At 34.5% G+C, this 21,510-nt stretch overlaps 1 protein-coding gene across 3 annotated transcripts in view; it reads right to left on the bottom strand.

The window, feature by feature from the left end:
* The window catches only part of LOC136032165 (triple functional domain protein-like), a 393,821-nt gene that overhangs the window by 330,513 nt on the left and 41,798 nt on the right, over positions 1-21,510 (bottom strand). For all 3 annotated transcript variants that reach the window (XM_065712353.1, XM_065712354.1, XM_065712355.1), the window contains exons 9-11: positions 14,811-15,029; positions 9,127-9,318; positions 7,509-7,631 (exon numbers count right to left, since the gene is read on the bottom strand). In XM_065712353.1, the coding sequence (XP_065568425.1) occupies positions 7,509-7,631; positions 9,127-9,318; positions 14,811-15,029 (534 nt within the window). The remainder of the gene's footprint in view (positions 1-7,508; positions 7,632-9,126; positions 9,319-14,810; positions 15,030-21,510) is intronic.

Below are 21,510 nucleotides of genomic sequence, written 5' to 3'. Positions count from 1 at the left end.
CCCAAACACATACAATCAAAATTTTGAGATAGTCATTTTTTCAACGTAATTGAAAGATCTGGAATTAGGTCTTTGAGGATGACAACCACCCCAAAGCCATCAGAGCGAGGGTTTTAAGTTATGTCCTGGGGCATATATATATATATATATATATATATATATATATATATATATATATATATATATATATATATATATATATATATATATATATATATATATATATATATATATATATATATATATATATATATATATATATATATATATATATATATATATATATATATATATATATATATATATATATATATATATATATATATATATATATATATATATATATATATATATATATATATATATATATATATATATATATATATATATATATATATATATATATATATATATATATATATAGAAAGGGTGATCGTATAAATTTTGGAGGGAGCATCAGATGTCCTGGTGGGAATTTTAAGATTCGGACTGATCCAAGGGTAGATACCCCCCCACTCACCTTATATTTTCCGGAAATATATCTGATAAAAAATTTCAGATGACCATTTGTTGTCGTAGAAATTTCGAAATAAGCTTATTCAAAAGGAAATTGAAAGGGCTAGTGCCCTTTTCAATGGTCGAAAGTGATTGGAGGGCAACTAACCATCCTCCCACACCCACCATTTTCCCAAACACATCCAATCAAAATTTTGAGATAGCCATTTTGTTCAACGTAACTGAAGGGTCTGACAATTATGTCTGTGGGGATGACAACCCCCTCAGGGAAAGGGTTTTAAATTATACCCTGGGGCATATGAGGTATATATAAAAAGGGTGATCGTATCAATTTAGGAGGGGGCTCATTGTATTGGTAATCAGAAGTTCTAGTGCCCTTTTTAAGATTCAGAGTGCTCGGAGGGTGAATACGCCCCAAACCCTCATTTTTCCCGCAATGCATCTAATTGAAATTTTGAGATGGCCATTTGTTGTCGTAGAAACTTCAAAGAGAGCTCATTCGACTAGAAATTGAAAGGGCTAGTGCCATCTTTAATAGTCAAAAAGTCCCACACCCACCATTCCCCAAAACAAATCCAATCAAAATTTTGACATTGCCATTTTGTCCAACGTAATTGAATGGTCTGGAAATTATATTTTTCAGGATGACGACCCCCCCCCAAACACACACACAGCCCTCAGGGCATATAAGGTTCATATAGAAAGGGTGATCGTATAAACTTCGGAGGGGGCTCATTGGATCGGTAATAAGAAGTTTTAATGTCCTTTTTAAGAATCAGAATGATCAGAGGGTGGATACCCCCCCACACGTCGTATTTTCCCGAAATGCATCTGACAGAAATTTTGAGATGGCCATTCTTTGATGTAGAAACTTCGAAAAAGGCTCATTCAATTGGAAATTGAAAGATCTAATGACCTTTTTATTAGTCAAAAGTGATTGGAGGGCAACAAACCCTCCCCCCAAGCCCATCAATTCCCAAAACATATCTAATCAAAATTTTGAGATAGTCATTTTGTTCAGCGTGGTCGAAAGGTCTTGAAATTATGTCTTTGAAAACCCCCTGCCTTCTGAAAACCAGAACATAATTTGCACTTTACTAAAAAAAAAAAAACTGGTTTGTCAGTTTAGTATACATATACTGATATATATTCCTTAAAGTTTTAATAATCTCTTATTTATTTAAGTATTCATTACTGATAGCCCCCATGCCTTCTCAAGACCAGAACACAATTTGCGAAGACAGAACACAAGAACATGGATACTGATATTTCTTCCTTAAGGTTTTGGTAATTTTTTATTTATGAATGTAAGAAAGGTGAAAACATTTCAAACGCATTTTGTGTTATGTAAAGCGCAAAATGTGTTCTGGTCTTGAGAAGGCACGGGGATTATCCGCCCTATTCATGTTAATTTTTGCTCATTTTGAGTTTGACTCGGTTATTTATTGTTATAACTGCTCGTTTTAAGTTTCATTTATTTATTGATAGTGATTTGTGATAGTTTTACACTTTAAAAATTATTTGATTTTATTTTTGCTCATTAATGATATAATGGAGCTCTTTGCTTTTCTCTGAAAAACTCTTTGTGCGGAAAAAGTTTTTTTTTTAAATTAATTGATGTTCTAACGATAATTTTTGTTATTTTCGATGGCCAAAATTCAGCATTATCCATCTCCCGAATATCATTTTTTCATATTTGCCTTTATTTTATGTTAGATTGACAAGTATGCTGAAATTATATCAGAAACAATACGAAGTAGGAAATATTTCAATTTAAATCAAGTTTAGATCATATTCTAAGAAGTATAAGTAATACCTTAATTTTAATAGTTGAATGAATAGATCAGAAATTAATGAATGCAATTAAATAAGCACACTTTCCAGAAAAGTAGTAAAGATTTATAATTATACTTTGTTTCAAAATTTATCAAGAATATCGGTTATAGTTATTTTTAATTTAACTTCGGTTAGTATTCAAATACTTAAGTCCAGATTAACTGGTATTGTAACTAGATTACTTTTATCTCTTATTTAACAAAACAAAATCACAAAAAGAACAGTAGATTCTATTTCTTTTTTATGATTGTGAAAGAAAATTTTCAATTAATTTCCTAAGAAACTATACAGTAGCTATAATAATACAATGCAGCTGCATTATATCGACAAACTTAAAAGAAAATCGAGCAAGCCACATAAGGCCAACACAGCTACGCTCCTCCTCTATCCCAATCTATTCAAAGCCTTCCTCTTCACGCCCTCCCAAGAAGTTACTATTTCCCTTAAGTCTTCTCCTTACAATATCCTCCAACCCCATTTGGGGACAACCTACATTCCGTTTGGACATGAACGGCTGGCCGACAAGGACAATCTTGGGCAATATGCCATCCCTAATCCACAAAAAGTGTCTTAGCCATCTTATTTTCTCACATTATAACCCTAGAAAGCGAGATTGAACCCCATTCTTCGTACAACTCACTGTTTGAGATACAGTCAGTCAGTCGGGCACCAAAAACAGTCCGTAGGCAATTTCTCTGTAAAACATCTAGCAAATCCTCCTCTATTTTTCAGAGCACCATGGCTTTAGAACCATAGTTGAACATTTTCGTCACTATAGCTTCCAATATTCTAATCTTGGTTTGCAGGCTTATCTTCCAATTCTTACCAACTTTCTTCAACTGGGAAAACACACCATTTTCTATATCTTCTTCTATAACTCTATCATGGTTTAGTACATTCTAAAAATGTTCTGCCCAACACTTTACCCCTCTCCATGGAAATTATATGGGAAAGTATGGAGATGGGGCACAAAAATGTGACGAAAGGATGAGATTTCTTTTCATAAGAAAAGTTCAGAATTAAAAGTACAAAGCTTATTCCACCGGTCAACAAAACTGAAATAACAGGAAAGGTACTTACTAATTTTGACTTCTACTCCAATTTGAACACAATTTTTAATTTAATTTAACTTAATTTAATTTGGTCATGTTTCATTTTTTGTATTACAGGTAGTATAATAAAATTGGAGACTGACCACTTCTATATCATCTGCAACTTAAAAATCCAGAATTTCTTCATGGACTTCAATGCATGTTTTGAAAATTTGTAACAAATGCATCATTCAAAGTACTGTTTATAGCTAGCCACGGCCTTTCCTTATCTTCACGGAATTTTTCGAAAAAGTCACTTGGTTTTGAAGCGATCGACATACCGACCCATTTCTTGGTTCCCTGATTTTGACAGCTGTTGAAAAAAACCTTTCAAATGGCTTATGTATATACATATAAGATTTATTTTCAAAAATGACTATCACATACCCAGACTGGCCGAATTCACGTTTCAGAGTCAACTTTAACAATTAACAGAGCAAAAAAAGGCGTAATCGGTCAAAACAGAAAAAGAACGAGAGGAAGATCGAAAAAAATTAGGGCCGATATGTCAAAAATGAATTAAAAACAATTAAAACTAATGGAATTTGTAAAGAAATGAAACCAGATAATAAAAATACAAAGAGGGTCCAAACGAAGGAAATGGTATAAACAACAAGGAAGGGGGAAGTACTGATATAGTTTATTGGCCTTTCGGTGGGTTTTTTTTGGTAGTGTAGGCAACATAAGTTTCAAGAAGTGGAAGTTTTTAGGGAAAAGTATGGTACCCTTTTTTTTTAATTGTGTCTAATCAAAACAATGTTTAATAAGGAAGAATTAAAGTGGATAATACCAACAAGAGGAAATTTTTCAGAACGCAATAATAAGAGAAAATAATTGGGAAGGATGAGGTCAAAGATGAATCTTATTTTTCTCCAATTTAAATCCTTTCATTCATCTTTTGTGTGTTTGTAAGAATTGAAAAAGATTGAGATTCCTGGTTATATTGAAAGGGAGGAATAGGTGGATACTATAGTCAGTGAAAATTATTTTGAAGAGATAATAAAGCTTGGAAGAGTGGCTGATATAAGTATGGTACATAGAGCTATTTTCTTTCATTTATTAATTCAGTTTTGAATTAAGGGTGTGTTTTTAATATTAAGTTTTATGTTCTTGAGAATCCTTTTATTAACTATTGGCCATAACCGCTACAATTCTTAATAAAAATCGTATCATCATATGTACATTTACAAGTTGTGACCTTTCTTGTCAAATTCCATGTAGAGTAACAGGCCTTATAACTACCATTTTCACGTCCAAAGGTTTATTATCTTAGAAGAGCGTAGTTTTGTTGTCCGTTTTGAGTGATTCTCAAATAAGGTCAAGAAAGCGCAAAAACGATCCCGACTAGTTTTGTAATATTTTTTGGCGATAATTTTTTAAGGCTATGCGAAGAAATTTGACACTATCAGTAGATAATTTATATGAGAAGTATTTTATTGTTGCTGCTGGACAGTAAGACAGAGCGTTTTGGTTTTGAACATCTGATGTACTACATGTGTGAGTCTTCCTACCGGACGGGGAATACGATCTCGATCCATGCCTTTGGCAATTGACATGGCCTATGATTTTGATGGAATCAGTAAACCATTCATCTGATTCGTTCTTATTGACTGTGTCACTAATTTGAGAGGTATCAGAATTAAAACCAGCAGCAAAATTGAGTGTCCAGACCAGCTAAGCTGACCATCTGCTAAGAGACCGAACCCTCATAGTGAAGAACTACTTGTACCAAAGCCATCACAGAGTTCAGATTGGTCCACAAAGCTAGAAGCAATCGAAAGCGAAACATAAATCTTCCTTTTTACGAAGTTTCCTCACATACTTTCTCAAAAAGCCTCTATCTTGTGCTAAATTTCGCGGTGAAACTGAATTTTCAGTCACAATTGTCATGTTTTCGAATTACCTTTTCCTTTCTTATCCTATGTTGCAAAGTTGCTTTTATCACAAACAGAAACAATTTTAAATCCCTATTTGGGCTTTAAATAGTTTCAAAAAGGAGATTTTGATCACTTTTTCGAAGCACTCTAAAACAATCTTAAAAACTTCAAAAGCTTTCTTGAAAAGTAGCAGTTTAGGACATAGCATAATTTCAATCGGAGCACATTTGGAGGTAGGATAGTTTCATTGCAGTGTATCGACGAGTACCTACAACTATCCTTCGACAATTCCTCTAGAAAGCGTCGATCAAATCTTCCTTAGCACTTCAGACTTTCAGAGCCATACTTAATACTTTTTATTACTATGGCTTCAGATATCCCAATCTTAGTTCGGAGACACATCTTCCAAATGCATCCAACTTTTTTCAAATGCATAAAAACCCCTCCACCTCGGTTATTCAACTTTTTACATCTCCAATACATCCACCATAATTACTAAGGTAGTTCACCTAGGCTATTAAGGCTATCCACTTGATCTATTTTCTCATTATCTAACACCACCATCGCACGCTCATTTATTCCTAGTCTATAGGACTCTATCTTCTTAACATTAATTTTTAACCAATTCTTATACCCTGAGTTCTCAAAAAACCCAGAAATTCATCTATTTTTCTAACATTTTTATCTAAGCTCAAATCATCTGAGTAACCTATGTCTAGGATATATTATCGTTACACTTAATAGCATGCTCTTCCATAGCCTTCGTCCTCTTCCTTCCTTTCCCTGATGTAATAATCCACACCAATAGGGACAGGACAATTCTGCTTAATCCATGATTCACCACGTGCCCACCGCCGAACTCACTTCCTGCCTTAACCGTAGTAATAGTATTCTTGCATATACACTTTAATGTGCTTATCTGGTATAATATATAAGGACAGGGCCTTCATCTAAGCTTTTTTATTAGTTGAATCAAATGCCTATTCATAGTCTATAAGACTGAGGACTAAAAGGGGCTAATTACTCAGGGACTTCCCGATTATCAATCTAAGAATGAGAATTTGGTCAGCACATCCTCTCCCCTTCTTAAAACCACACTCTTCTTCCCTTTAACTTAATCACCAGCATCTCTTAGTCTAATAGGCATCATCATGCACAGAAATTTGTTTCCTACAGAAATCAAGCTATGCCTCAGCAATTACCACACTCACTCTTGACACTTTTCTTATGCAGTGGTTATTTTATTTATTTATTTTTTTAATCACTTGGTACTTCCTCTTCTTCGAAATTTTACGCGCGCAATTACACCTACTGCACACTTTTGAAAAAGTTGGGTCTTTTGTTTTGGCCCAATGACAAGTAAAAGTAAAAAAAGAACATATAAAATAAATATGAACAATGTTCAAGTTCCAAATTTGGATTATTAAATTACAGTTTAAAAGAAGTAACATGAAATTGTTATAGAGTAGGTTAGAGAAACGTGAAAAGTGAAATTACAGCCCTTATTCTTTTTCTATTTTTCCTGGGTAGAAATCTTAGGAAGGAGAGTCCATACGAAACTTTACATAGAGTAGTGTCCATAAACAAACTGTTTTTGATTTTCAGATTCAGTTTCAGAGAAACACCCAAATCGGAATCTAGCTAAGAGGCATTAAAATTTTTTGGCTTTGATCGTGGAAAAGATCGAAATAGAACTTCAAATAAGGGTAATAGGGCGTCAGAAAATTAAACAATAAATTTATGTCTAAAATATCCCTGAAACTAAACTACAGCTTCGTCCTATATAGGTATAAGCATCCTAAACGTCCAGAGGGGAGGGGGAAAAGGTTTTACTTACTTGGTTAGTCACTTTTAATGACCAAGGTGGAGATCCCGGAAAAATCTTGCTAGAATCGCGATAAAAAATACGGAACACATTTTTTTTTTTTTTTTATTCAATCTCAGTTACATCTAGTTCCTATGTTAAAATAATTGGAATTTTCGTTTAGAAATTAATCAACTAAGAGGTTGTCTTTTAGACAAGCTAGTTTCCTGTTTTAGGACTAAAAAATAAAAAGACTAACATTAATTGCGGAGCAACCATAATGAAAATACATTGTCAGTTAATTACTAATATTTCATTAGCCAATCAAGTAAGGTTTGGACTAACAAACAAAACAAAAAAAAAGGAAAGAAAAAGAAGCCTTACTTGGGCAACATTTTCAAAGTGTTGGTGGCTTCTTTGGTATGCTTTCGATTTTTGCAGATTCTTGCCAACACCCACATTTTTACGGAGAAATACTTCACCGTGTGTCTCCAGCCAGTCCAACACCTAAAAAAGAGCAGACATTTAAAAAATAGCAAAAAACTACTTGTAGTCAGAAGCGATTTGTTTGTAGTTTATGTTAAATTTAGAACTTTGGACCAGCAAACCAACCTACCAGGCGAAATAAAGCATTTACGATTTTTAACCCGACTAGCCAGGTAAATCCTGTGCTCGCTCAGACAACTGATTAGAATCCTTTCGTACCTACAAGAGAAGAAACCACATTCGACTTTGATTTCACGGAAATTTTTTGGAAATGACCTTGCGGCATATCGGCAAACGTAGGTACGAGCACCGTGCCTAATTTCGTGACGATAGAAGCCATCACGCTTAACAAGGCTTTATTGCCACATATCGACCAAAGTTAATGGAGGAGATAGACGTCATTCTCTACGTCAAGCCACACCCGACACAAACCTCAAACCAAGTAAGTGAAGAATTACTAATGTCTGACCATTTTTACACCTATTATTGGATGTATTGGAATAACTTCCAAATACACTACAGTTGGGATAGACTATCAAAATTCTTTTTGCACAGTCTTTAATATAACTTCTTTAAAACCAATTCAAAAATTATAGTTTGCAATGATTAATAAATCCCTCTTGCATATTCAAATTAATATGTTCCACATTACACGACAACTAGAAAAATAAAACAAAATAAAAATGCAGTATTAACGAGGACGAATTAAGTAATTCTGAGATCGATCTAAAAGCTGTAGAAAAAGAATACAATTAATGAGGAGGAAAGTCTTGTCTGTTGTACCATACAAAAGTGGCAAACTAACTAAAGGTGGGAGAACAGCACATTCTGCGCTTCAATAGCTTTTGTACATACCTAAAATGGAAACAGAAGTGTGCAGCATACAAAGGCAGACTCATCAGGCGGCAAATTTTGAAATCATTTGGTCTTATTACTTGGAACAATTCATTGAGGCACTCAACCTAACGCTCTAAGACATTAACAATAACCAAGAGCTGTGACGGGTAGATTGATGATTATAATTTCAGAACGCTTTAGGCAAACATTGTGTATTATTTCTTGGACAACAAAGACAGATGAGATAAACCCATACCTAAAAAGGTCCAATTTATGGAAATCTGCTCAAGAGTTCAAATTAATTAAGAGCATGACGCTAACCTCCTCGAAACTTGAAACCTCCATGAAAACTTGCAGTGGAACAACCTATGCAAACAAGCTAAAAGAAACTGAATTTGCATCACACTTTGGAGTAAATCTTGACTCCCTTGAAAAACTATTGGAAATAAAATTGACATAATCTTGATTATAATTTTAACATGTCAGATTGGTTGAAAGAAAGGGTCAAAGAAGGGTAATCAGCCAATATTTCTTACGGTGCTAACTACAATAAATTTACAAAAATTCATTAATGTTTGGTCTATTGGTTTAGGAGCGCACCAAACTTTTAACCGACAGAGCTTAGGAGTGAAGTGGCAGAAAACAAAATACTCTGATCTAACAAAAATACCCAGCTTACCTGCTTAACATCATCTTGAAATAGACGCAATGCCAGCCTTTGATGAAGCTTCAATTTCCGAGTCGCCCATCGCTGTTCTAAAGACCGATGATGACCCAGGATTTGATGAATAACAGCAAGAACATGACTAGCTCCAGAGGAATAATCTGCTGCCGGATTAGCTGATACAGGAGTAGGTCGAGGACCATGAACCTGAAATGAAAATTAGAATTAATACTAACAGGACAATAATACGGCTTAACTATAGCCATGCGAGAGGAGGGTCTTTGAGGTAGGCCATTTAAAACAGAGACTTCACAGATACATTGTAGTAGAAACGTGAGCATTTTGAAGTTTTCCGAGATCGGAATCATATAGAACTTATAGTCTGTAGTTAAAGGACACAAGGTCACGCTACTGATTGCAATTCGTCAGTAGGGTATGGTATCAAAAGGTCGTATCTCTATACTTGTAAATTTTCAGATGAGCAAAAAAAAAACCTCGCAACTTTTTCATTTCCCCTTCGATAACAACAAAACAACACAGGATTGAAATGTAAATACATACCAATCCGTGTGAATATATATATATATATATATATATATATATATATATATATATATATATATATATATATATATATATATATATATATATAAATAAAATAAAGAATAAAGTAAAATATTGTAATGACATGTTAATAAATTGAGAGGGAGTAGTCAATCCGGACTCGTCCCAGTTAAAGATGGGAACGGGGCTACAATCAATTACAAGAAAAAAGTTAAGAGAGACGGGCAGAATATTCTGAGAATGAGCTAAATCGAGGGAGAGTTGCAGGAAAAGATATAGAGGAAAATGAAATAGTTTGTGATACCTCGGATGTGAAGGAAGATTTGTTTTGTGAGGAAGAATTAGCAACAGTACTAAAAGGATTAAAAAATTATAGGGCTCCAGTTGCTGAAACTGTGGTAAATGAGTTTCTTAAATAGGTGCCGATACTATGGTAAATGAGTTTCTTAAATATGGTGGCTCTGAGGTTAGAAATAAGTTACTGAAGATTATGAATATGATTTTTGAAAAAGGGGAAGTACGTAACGATTTTGGGAAAGCCTTAATTAAACCACTATATAAGAAAGATGATAAAGAGTGAGTGTGGTAATTATCGAGGCATTAGTCTCGTCTTTTTAGGTAGCAAATTACTTAGTAATGTCATACTTTTTAGATTTAGAAATGCTGAAGACAAAGTTTTCAGAGAAGAACAGTGCGATTTCAGGAATGGTAGATTTTGTATCGACCAAATTTTCACTATTAGGTTAATAATTGAGAAGTGCCTGAGTTGTCAAACATCTTTGGTACTCAGTTTTATGGATTATGAGCAAGCTTTCGATTCTGTTGACAAAAAAGCTTAAGCAAAGGTCTCACCTTTGTATAGTATACCAGACAAATACATTAAAGTGATTAGTGCTATGTATGAGAATAACACTGCTGCGGTTAAGGTAGGAAATGAGGTTAGCAGCTGGATTTGTATTAAATCAGGATTTGAGCAGGGTTGTGTTCTACCCTCTTTGTATGGATCATTTTGACGGACTTTGTCTTAAGCCCATCTAAGACTTTGTTCAAGATGAAACTGTGGGCAAATTGAATGAACTTTTAGAAGTTCTGCAAGTTCAGGGTGCTAGAGTAGGTTTGAAAAATAATGTGAAGAAGACTAAGTCACTAAGGCTAGGAATAAGTGAAGTTGAAAAGGTGACACTAGGTAACGAAAAGATTGATCAGGTTGGGAGCTTCAGTTACCTTGGTAGTATTATTAGTAAAGATGGTGGGAGCAGTAAAGATGTTAAAAGTAGAATAGCCAAGGCTCAGGGCGTTCTTTCACAGTTAAAAAATGTTTGGAAGAATAGGAAATAAGTCTACAAACCAAGATTAGAATATAGGAAGCCACAGGGATGACAGTGGTCAAATATTTCTCTGAAGCATGGGCGCTCCAAAACGCGGATAAAGATTTACTAGATGTTTTCCAGAGAAATTGCCTATGGATTGTTCTGGGTACCCGGCTGACTGACAGTATTCCAAATAGCAGGCTGTACGAAAGATGTGGTTCAATCCCGTTTTCTAGGGCTATAATTAAGGAAAGGTTGAGATGGCTAGGGCAAGTTCTGCGGATGAAGGATGACAGATTGCCAAAGACTGTCCTTTTCGGCCAACCGTCTAGGGCTAAACAGAAAGCAGGTCATTCTCTTCTTGGTTGGGAGCATGTCATAAAGAAAGGCTTAAAGGAAATGGAACTTCCTGGAAGGGTGTAAAGAGGGAGGTTTTGAATAGATTGGGAGGGAGGAGGAGCGTGCATAGCTGTGTTGGCCTCGGGCGGCTTGGTGCTGGGGTGAGTTGTTAATAGTAATCCAAAAAGATTAAAATATCAAAAACTTAAAATAAAAGGACAAGATAGTCATGACATAGAAAATCGTCCTTGAAAAAGATCGAAACCTGTTTTTACTAACCATCAGTATTATTTTTAATTTTAATATGCTAGAATGAAAACGCTTTTTTCTACTTTTAGGCGCTTGGAGATAGCAATTTTTATGTCTTATTTTTAATTTTCCGTCTGTTTTGAAAGTTGAGGGCGCAAGTTCATGTCTGAAATTAATTAAATAAAAAAAAAGTTTTTTCAACTGAAAGTAAGGAGCGACATTAAAATTTAAAACGAACAGAAATTACTCCGTATAAAAAAGGTGCTCTTCCCTCCTCAAAGCCCCGCTCTTTGCGCTAAAGTTTGACTCCTTTTCACAAATATACTTTTTAAAACAGTGAAAAACTTTAGCGTAAAGAGCGGGGCGTTGAGGAGGGAACAGCCCCTTTCATATACGGACTACTTTCTGTTCGTTTTCAGTCTTAATGTCGCTCCTTACTTTCAGTTTAAAAAGTTTTTTTTTTTTGTATTTAATTTCTGAACATTTTTGAAATAATGCATGTTTTGATTTTTGCTTTCCGCACATGAATACTTAGAACAAAATTTACATTTTTTTGGCTAAATGGCTTTTTCTTAGTTTTGATCGGACGATTTTGAAAAAAAGGAGTGGGGGAGGAGGCTTAGTTGCCCTTCAAACGTTTGGTTAATTAAAAAGGCAACTAAAACTTTTAACTTCTTACGAACGTTTGTATTAATAAAAAATATACGTAACCTTCGAATTAACTTCCGTAACGAACTTCTATATTCGTATATTTTTAATACGTATATGAGGGGTTTTGTCCCCTCTTTAATACCTTGCTCTTCACATTAAAGCTTAAATTTTGTCCCAATTCTTTAAGAATGACCCCTGAATCACAAAGGCCGTAAAAGAAACAGTTGAAATTACAAAAAATACTTTAGCGTAAATAACAGGTATTTAGGAGGAAATGAACCCCTCATATGCGTTATAATTTCGGTTCGTTTTGTTTAAATGCTGCTCCTTACTTTCAGTCGAAAAAACTTTTTCATATTTATCTTTTCATTGTTTTTTGTTTTAAATAATTAGAAAATCCTGCGCCTCCTTCATGGAAATTCTCTTCTCCCATGACAAACTCCTCCATGGAAAGATTCTCCCATGTAACCCCCTCCCCTCAAACCCCTCCCTATCCAAGAAAAAATTCCCCTGAAAACATCTGTACACTTCCCAATAATCATTACTATATGTATACACTGGTGAAAGTTTGTAACTTGTAGCCCCTCCCCCGGGGACTGTGAGGGAGTAAATCGTCCCCAAAGACATAGTTATTAGGTTTTTCGACTATGCTGAATAAAATGGTTATCTAAAAATCTTGACCCGTTGACTTTGGGAAAAATGAGCGTGGGAGGGGGTCTAGGTGCCCTCCAATATTTTTGGTCACTTAAAAAGGGAACTAGAACTTTTAATTTCCGTTAGAATGAGCCGTCTTGCAGCATTCTAGGACCACAGAGTCGATACGATAGCCCCTGGGAAAAAAAAACAAACAAATAAACACGCACCCGTGATCGGTCTTCTGGCAAAAAATACGAAATTCACCATTTTTGTAGATAGGAACTTGAAAATTCTACAGTAGGGTTCTCTGATACGCTGAATACGATGGTGTTTATACGATGGTATTTAATTACCTTTAGGGGGTGTTTCCCTCTATTTTCCAAAATAAGGCAAATTTTCTCAGGCTCGTAACTTTTGATAATAAAGACTAAACTTGATCAAACTTACATATTTTAAATCAGCATAAAAATTCGATTCTTTTGATGTATATATTAGTATCAAAATCCCATTTTTTAAATTTTCGTTTACTATTGACCCGGATCGCTCGTTACTACAGTTCATGAACTGTAGTAACGACAAACATGAACTGTTTGAACGCTAAGAAGACTAAGACCCTCAAATCACAAATAAATGAGGATGAAGAGCAGGTGTTACGTACGGAGAAAAGAAACAAAGTGGGTCATTTAGAGCACCTAGTTACCATCTTTGTCAGAGAGGTGGATGCAACGAAGACAAAAAAAGACTGCCGAGGCATAGAGTTTTTTTTTTCACAGTTGAAAAAAAAATAAAGACATGTCTTAGATCTGTATTAGGATATATCAAGCCCCACACACTGACAGATGGTAGTTTCTTGGCTACATTTAATTTAGAGCTCGACACTCCTTGACTGCCTTACAACAAACAGGTTTTAGCCATAGTTGCTAAAGTTTATAGACACGTCTTCAGTAGGCACAGTAGCCAGAAGAACATATTTGAAGGTGCGTATTTACTTTCTTTAAAATTGAGAAGACTAGTGATCGAATAAATGTAAATCTTATGTACCTCACTCTCAAAGACCAGATTTTAATGGTGACAAGTTCAGATTTTAAATAAAAAAATAAAACAACATTCATAAATACAAATCAAAGACTGGAAAAACAGACCAGGGTCACATCTTCGGGGATTTGAAATCGGTACATAGGATAAGAGCACCAATTTAGCTGCAGTGTATAGCAGCTTCATTGAAAGAATCAAAATTTCAAAGGGACTTGGGTACTAGAGTGTTATTCTGTATTTTTATTGGCTTGAAACTGAAATTCCCTTACACCTAGCAACTAACCGGAAGTCTCTCCTTTTCAATAATTTCAAGAACTGGTGTAACTAAAAAAACAGTATGCGCAAAGCAGGTCTAGATTAGTTAGGGAAAATATTCAGGGATTACGTAGGCTAGCTCGGTTCAAGCTGGATGCCAGAAGCTGCGGTTATTTGAGAATATTGACTAATTGAAAGACCTGGGTTTAGGGTAAAATTGCTGATGAGGGACTATATACTATCAAGGAAAATAGTTGAGTTAGGCGATGAAACTTTCAGGAATTGGTCTAGAGCCAAAGTTATCCTCAGAAGGGTGTTTTCCGGGAAGCTCCAAGGAAGAACATAGTTTACAGAAAACGTCAGACAGTAGACGGCCTGAGCACGCTGTGGTCTTAGAACACATTTAAGTAAGTAATTATCCGACACTAGCGCAAGTTTCCACTCTTACAAGCGTACCACTTTTTTTCTTTTTTTTTATATATAAATAGGATAAATTTTGCAGATGTCTTTGTCGTACTTACACTAAAAAAAAAAACCGTTACAACAAACATATTTATATTCCCTAATTTGGCTCTCCTTCAATAGAAAAAGAATCAAAAAAAATCCACACCCATCAGTTTTCAGGACGGCGGTTTTAATAAAGAAACATTTTCTGCTCACCTCAGTTTGACCATCGCTCCTTGAATGATTTGCAACTTGAACTAGATGATCCAATTGATACAAGAGCTTTTTGCTAGTGCTATGTACTTCTGTATAAGTTTGGCAAATCAATTCATACAGAGTTTGATGCTGGTGGATCGCCGTTTCTAAGCCCTGATCGTTCAAGGGGATTGAACTATCTTCACAAGCTTGATTCCATGATGATACGTTGGCTAGATACTGGAAGTAAAAAAATGTGACAAGGACAAATAAGAAATACGAAAATAAAAATTAAAAAAAGATTACAATTTAGATTACAGGTTGTATAAGATTGCCACAAATTCTGCAGACGAATATATCTACATTTTGTTCAAGCATACTTTTTTTTAGACAGCTCCTAGGTCCCTGAACGAGTCTAAAAAATACTAGAGAATCTCTAGATCAGCTAATAAACTATCTAGGTCGTTCTTTGAGTCAGATATAATTTTCCAGCGCTTTAATTTTCATGAAGGCTCAATCAATCATACAGCTGAACCAGCCTTTTAGCTGATTAAGATTGATGCGATCCCAAAAATTTTCGTCTTTCTTTAGGAATTGAAGTTTCTCTGACGCACATTTGAGGAGTTTCTTGAATCTCTAAATGTCGTTTAAGATTTCAAAGAATGCGACAATAATGGCCTTCCCTATGTTCACTAAAAATGGCCTTCCCTATGTTAACTTTGCATAGTGAAGCTTCTTTAGTCCTATTGCTATTTACTTCTGTACTAAACTATTTCACAGAATATTTTGATAAATGCCCTATTGAGTGACCATCGATATATATTCCCCTGGGCACGGGATTCTCTCTGTTTATGGCCCGTGATGTGGATTCTGTCTAGTAGCCCAGCACCAGGAGAGGATCGAACTTCTATAAAAACGATATAACATCAGGCAACTGTAAATCGACATCGCTAAAGCTTTTAAGAGAGTACAGAATCATGGCATACTATGATACTATGATACTAAAGAAAATCTACGCGTATGGAGTCCACGGACGTCTGCGCAAGAAAGCTGGCTATTATTCTTCCCTGCGAAAACCTTCTACTACCCAACTCAATCATCCCACTTTACCAAGTCTTGCATTAGACCGATCGCCGAATACAGATGCCCGCTGTATGCTGGTGCTCGGAAAGTTTTTGGCATTACTTCAAAAGATCCAGAATAAGGCTAGTATGACAGGTTCAATCGTTACCCATGACTCTCCAGCCTCTTAGCGAAACGTTTGATGTAATATCGATGGCTGTTTCTAAAAGTGCAGAAATTTACCTCCTTCTGCAGAGTTTTCTAGATTTATACCTCCCCCCAACTACACTATCCAACTGACGAGGCAAAGACGAAGACACACAGTTCGGTCCAATTACATTAAAATTGACATACCAAGCACTTGAGTACCTGAAGAACAACTTCGCTCGGTGTTCGAATTCGACTTGGAACGATTTCCCTGGTGACATTTTCCTTAAAATTTATCTGTCAACATTTCCAAATAAGTTTCGATATGCATTTGCAGCCTCGTGATGGTGCGATGCAAAAGACAAGCGGCATAACAGATTCTTAAAAGTACCTGTCGTCACAAATTAAGCAATAACAAAAATTATAAAACTAATTCAAAATGTTGAACTCACTTTATAGGATGGAAAAAGGGTCTATTCTTGATATTTTTGAGGTGTCGCCTTTTAATCGTAAGTCTAGAAGGTTTCTTTTAACTCATGGATGATGAAACATATCCAGTGGGGAAGAGGGTTACGCGGTTTGTATATCGCCCAGAACTTTTTGTCCCATCCATACAAAAGTAACAAAATACATGGGGGCTAATTTTTGTTGTGTTTCGTAGTTTTTTTCTCCCCCTCCCCCAAACGAAACCCTGGAAACGTACCTGCATGGATAAACTTTTGGACTTCTCAACTATTGGTGAAAGTAGAAACAATCTCTAGAGTGCTGGTAAGTCCAATGCTCCTTCAACAAGTGTTATTCATATATCACGATCAAAATTTTTATAATAGCATTTATAAATTCTTGTACCTGATGTCAAAGTCTCATTATTAATCAAAAAAAACTCTGATTGCTGCAATAAAATTCGCAAAACTTGAAAATTATGAACTGCAAATCCAAACCTTTTTCTCAGCCTAATTCTGACCCTATGAGTCTAATCGATGATGACAGAGTTATGGTGATTGAGCTCAATTTCCAAGAGAAAACTAAGCCTTCATATTACTTTATTGAGATTGACTTCATTTTAAAATCCGAGATGAAATAACTGTATTTTTCGACAAAAGTATTAAGAATATTGCTTCTTCTGCCACCTCTTCTCGGTCAAAACATGATTTTGGATCTTATTCAAAGACATGTTGCTTTAAGTCTTTGTTCCTAGAATCAGAATCAGGTTGTAGATGGTTGTTCACCGTCATATAGTGTCGATTTTAATCCTTGTAAGGTAGTCAAATTTATTCTTCCTTAAATCGGTGTCCCGTGTATAAAGGCAGACCAAGAAACGACCCAGCAAAATATCGAGCAATTTTCAGGTTGTTTGAATTAGCAGAATCTTTTAAAAGGCTGCTTTCTTATCTACTTACTTTTCATAAATAATTTGCTTCATCGATTCCAATTTGGTTTCATAATGAAGCACTCAATAGAGTAGGCGTGGGTAAACCTTTTAAATTTTCACATTCTGCGTTAGATTTCAGTAAAATCCTTCTGCTATATTCCTGGATATTCCTGAAGCAATCGATTCCTTAATCCATGAAATTCTTTAGTCAAAGCTGTCTCATTTTGGTAAAAGGGAGGAGGGATATATTTCTTAGACTAAAATGTAGAATAATGGTAGGGATTAGTTATAGGTCGTGCTATTTTTAGCTAATGTAAATAGACTTTTTCACGCAGTGTAACAACATAAACCAGTAATTTACTGTAGACAGTATCATCCTAACTGTCCGACCCAATAATATCAATATTATTTCGTCTTCTTTAGATGTTTTTGTTTCTTCCACTGACAACAGCACCTCTTGGCAATTTTGCGAGACATGAATCTGAACGTCAATCAAATCTAGTAGATTTATTAAATAAAGTACTTCTTAAATGTGATGCTAATTATCCTACCCTAAATTTTTGAACTCGAGTTTTCTTCTTATTTCTCGCAAGGTTTCCACTTTTCCTCAGAAAAGAGATTTCCTCAGAAAATGAGATCCCCTCTTTTAAACGTATTGGCCAGATGAAAATGAAGGTATACAGGGCCTTTTGTATTTTGAGAAAGCCCAAGAATACTTTCCTTGGTCAATTTTGTAAGTCCTCTTTTAATATTCACGAAATAAATCGAGTCATATTGTTTGCAAAATTATCCTGAATCGGCGCAATTTTATCCCTGAATCGGCACAAGATGTAACTCGTTAGGCTTTTTTTTTTTTTTTTTTTTTTTTTTTTTTTTTTTTTTTTTTTTTTTTTTTTTTTTAGATTGTAGCAACAGATTTTAGACGCAAGTCTTTTTTTACAAAAAAAAATCTAATTAGTGGAAACCAGTGAATGACTTACGTACAAGCTAAACAAACTTTGGCTTAGAGCCCCCAAAAATAGAGAATTCATAGAAAATATAAAATAATATTTTCATTTTCTATTTAAACGGCAGATTTTATATGATAGCAATTTTTTGTACACAAACATTGGCTACCACTTTATAAAGGATCATCAAAAATGGAAAAACAACAGAAAATAGAGAATCTGATTCTATATTTTCAATTCAAAATAATAGTAGACTTTGAAAGATAAAAGTTCTTGTAAATAAACGTTGTTCTGCACTTTGTTTAGGGCTCCCCAAAATGTGAGGCCCAAAAGGGCCTCACAAAATCGAGGAATATATAAGATAAGTGAATAAAGTTACAAAAAGACTCCAACAAATTAGAATAAAACAACAACTTATTAGAAAAAAACATTCAAACAAAAAACAATATAGGCCTGGAAAAATAACTGGATAGAATGCATCAAACAATAATGACGACAATAGATGGATCTCAAGCGTTTATTACATTCTGAACACGAACAGTTTTGAGAATAGACGGTTTTTGTTCTAAGTACGATACAAAATTATAAATTCTAATTTTAGCTGTTTCTGACATTTTATTAATTTGAAAAATTAAAACCAGTTCAGTGTTCCTAAAACAAATTGGAAAGTGATGTAAAAATTACAATATTTGACGTAGCAGTTTTTGAATTTAAAATATTTGACGTAACAGTTTTTGAATTTAAAATATTCGAACGTATAACAAAAAAAATGAATAATGAAATCAAGCAGTCAAGAAAAACGAGGGTATCGTCAGCAAGTGGACAGAAAAGAAGCGAAAATGACAAAAGCAGATATTTCCACCAAACCGTCTTCAGTGCTAAACAAAAACTTATCTTTTGAAGTAAACTCAACAGAGCAGAAGACACACTGACTAGAACTAGAATGTATTTACAATATTCAAATTTATAAATTAGGAAAATCACCAATTCAAAAACCAAAAAGAAGGGAGAGATTCGAGTGGGCTACTGCAGTAACAAGAGAAATTAAAACATCACACGGTAAATACCATATAGCAGTAGTAATATAATAGCACGTACCATGTAGCAATACGCTATTCTCATTTTTTCTTGAATACATAAAACTAGGATCGTCTTAGTACCTTGATCAAGAGTGCAATAAGGCAACCCAATAAACAGAAACCTTTTCTCACAACTCTACTTTTTAAAACAATAAAAGACTTTAGCGTAAAGAGTGAGGCGCTGAGGAGAGGACATCCCCTTTCATATACGGAATAATTTCTGTTCATTGTAAGTCTTAATGTCGCTCCTTACTTTCAGTTAAAAAAAATATTTTTTATTATTTAATTTCTGAACGTTTTTGAATTATTGCAGGTTTTGAATTTGACTCACCGTACATAAATAATTAAAACGAAATTTGTATAGTAATTTTACTAGCGGGGAAGGGGACCTAGTTGCCCTCCAATTTTTTGGATACTTAAAAAGGGCGCTAGAACTTTTAATTTTATTTACGAAAGTTTTTATTAATAATAAAACGGAACTTGCAAATTAACGTAAAGAACTTCTATATTCGCATAATTTTATTACGTATATGAGGGGGTTTGCCCCCTTGTCAATACCTCGCTCTTTACGCTAAAGTTCAAGTTTTGCTCAAATTCTTTAAGAATGACCCCTGAATCACAATGGCTGCTTAATTAGAATAAATAACTCTTTTGAAATTACTAAAAATACTTTAGCGTAAAGAGCGAGGTATTAAGAAGAGGACGAACCCCTCATATACGTAATAATTTCTTTTCGTTTGGAGTTTTAATGTTGCTTTTTACTTTCCGTTGAAAAACTCGTGTTTTCTAATTTAATTTCTGATTTTTTTTTAAATAATGCTGGAAAATTCAGCCTCTTCATGGAAATTTTTCCCCCCATGATAAATTCTTCCATGAAAAGATCCATAGCTTGCTGCCCTTCCCCCGGGACCTGTGGGGGATTAAGTCGTCCTCAAAGACATAGCTATTAGATTTTTTTACTATGCTGGAGAAAATGGCTATCTCAAAATTTTGATCCGGTGACTTAGGGAAAAAAATGAACGTGGGAGGAGGCCAAGTTGCCCCCCAATTTTTTGGTCACTTAAAAAGTGCACTAGGACTTTTATTTTTCGTTTGAATGAGCCCTCTCGCGACATTTTAGGACCATTGGGTCGATATTATCACCCCTGGGAAAAAGAGAGCGAGAAAAAAAAACACATCTGTGATCTTTTTTCTGGCAAAAATACAAAATTCCACATTTTTGCTGATAGGAGCTTGAAACCTCTACAGTAGGGTTCTTTGATATGCTGAATCTGATGGTTTGATTTTCATTAAGATTCTATGACTCTTAAGGGGTGTTTCCCTCTTTTTTCGGAAATAAGGCAAATTTTCTCAGGCTCATTACATTTGATGGGTACGACTAAACTTGATGAAACTTATATATTCAAAATCAGCATAAAAATCCAGTTTTTTTATGTATCTATTGGTATAAAAAGTTCATTTTTTAGGGTTTCGGTTTATATTGAGCCGGGTCACTCCTTACTGACAGTTCGTTATGACAAACTGTTTGAACAACAAAATATTGAGGTTTTTAATACGTCAAAGTTAAAATAACAATGACGATTGGACGAATCTTCTGACACGTTTATTCTTTTCTTTTTTAATGTTTGTGTTTAGTTTTTGTTCATACTTAAATATAACTGTTCCTTAGCCTAATGTCGTCACCGGCGACGTCACCAGTAACTTTGTACTGACAAAGACAAGAAATAAAATAATTCAGTTCCTTAAATCCCTAGACAGAATTCCTTAAATCCTTATACTATGTTTCACGAAATTAGATAATAAACCTTTGTAAACTGTGCCTTTTAAAAGAAATTTTGTGTCTTTTAACCAGAGTTTGCGTTTTTAAGTTTGTTACGACTAGATCCAATTTAAGTTAGATTTTACCATATTCCTCTCTATACACTTGTTAAGTGTATTTTGCTTTAACCCTCTACGCATCCTAAAATTGTATTTGGTGCTGACAAAAAACATATAGACTTATAAAGGGTCTCATATCCCAAATAACTTAGGGCATTACCAAAAAAAAAAAAATTCCATGGCTGCAGTCTGAATAAAATGTTGGTTGTTAGCAAATGAAATCCAAAATCCTGGCA

The sequence above is a fragment of the Artemia franciscana genome, chromosome 10, assembly GCF_032884065.1.
Source record: "Artemia franciscana chromosome 10, ASM3288406v1, whole genome shotgun sequence".
Taxonomy (NCBI): domain Eukaryota; kingdom Metazoa; phylum Arthropoda; class Branchiopoda; order Anostraca; family Artemiidae; genus Artemia; species Artemia franciscana.
The sequence above is the reverse complement of the archived record's forward strand: the minus strand, read 5'-3'. Positions and strand labels throughout refer to the sequence as shown.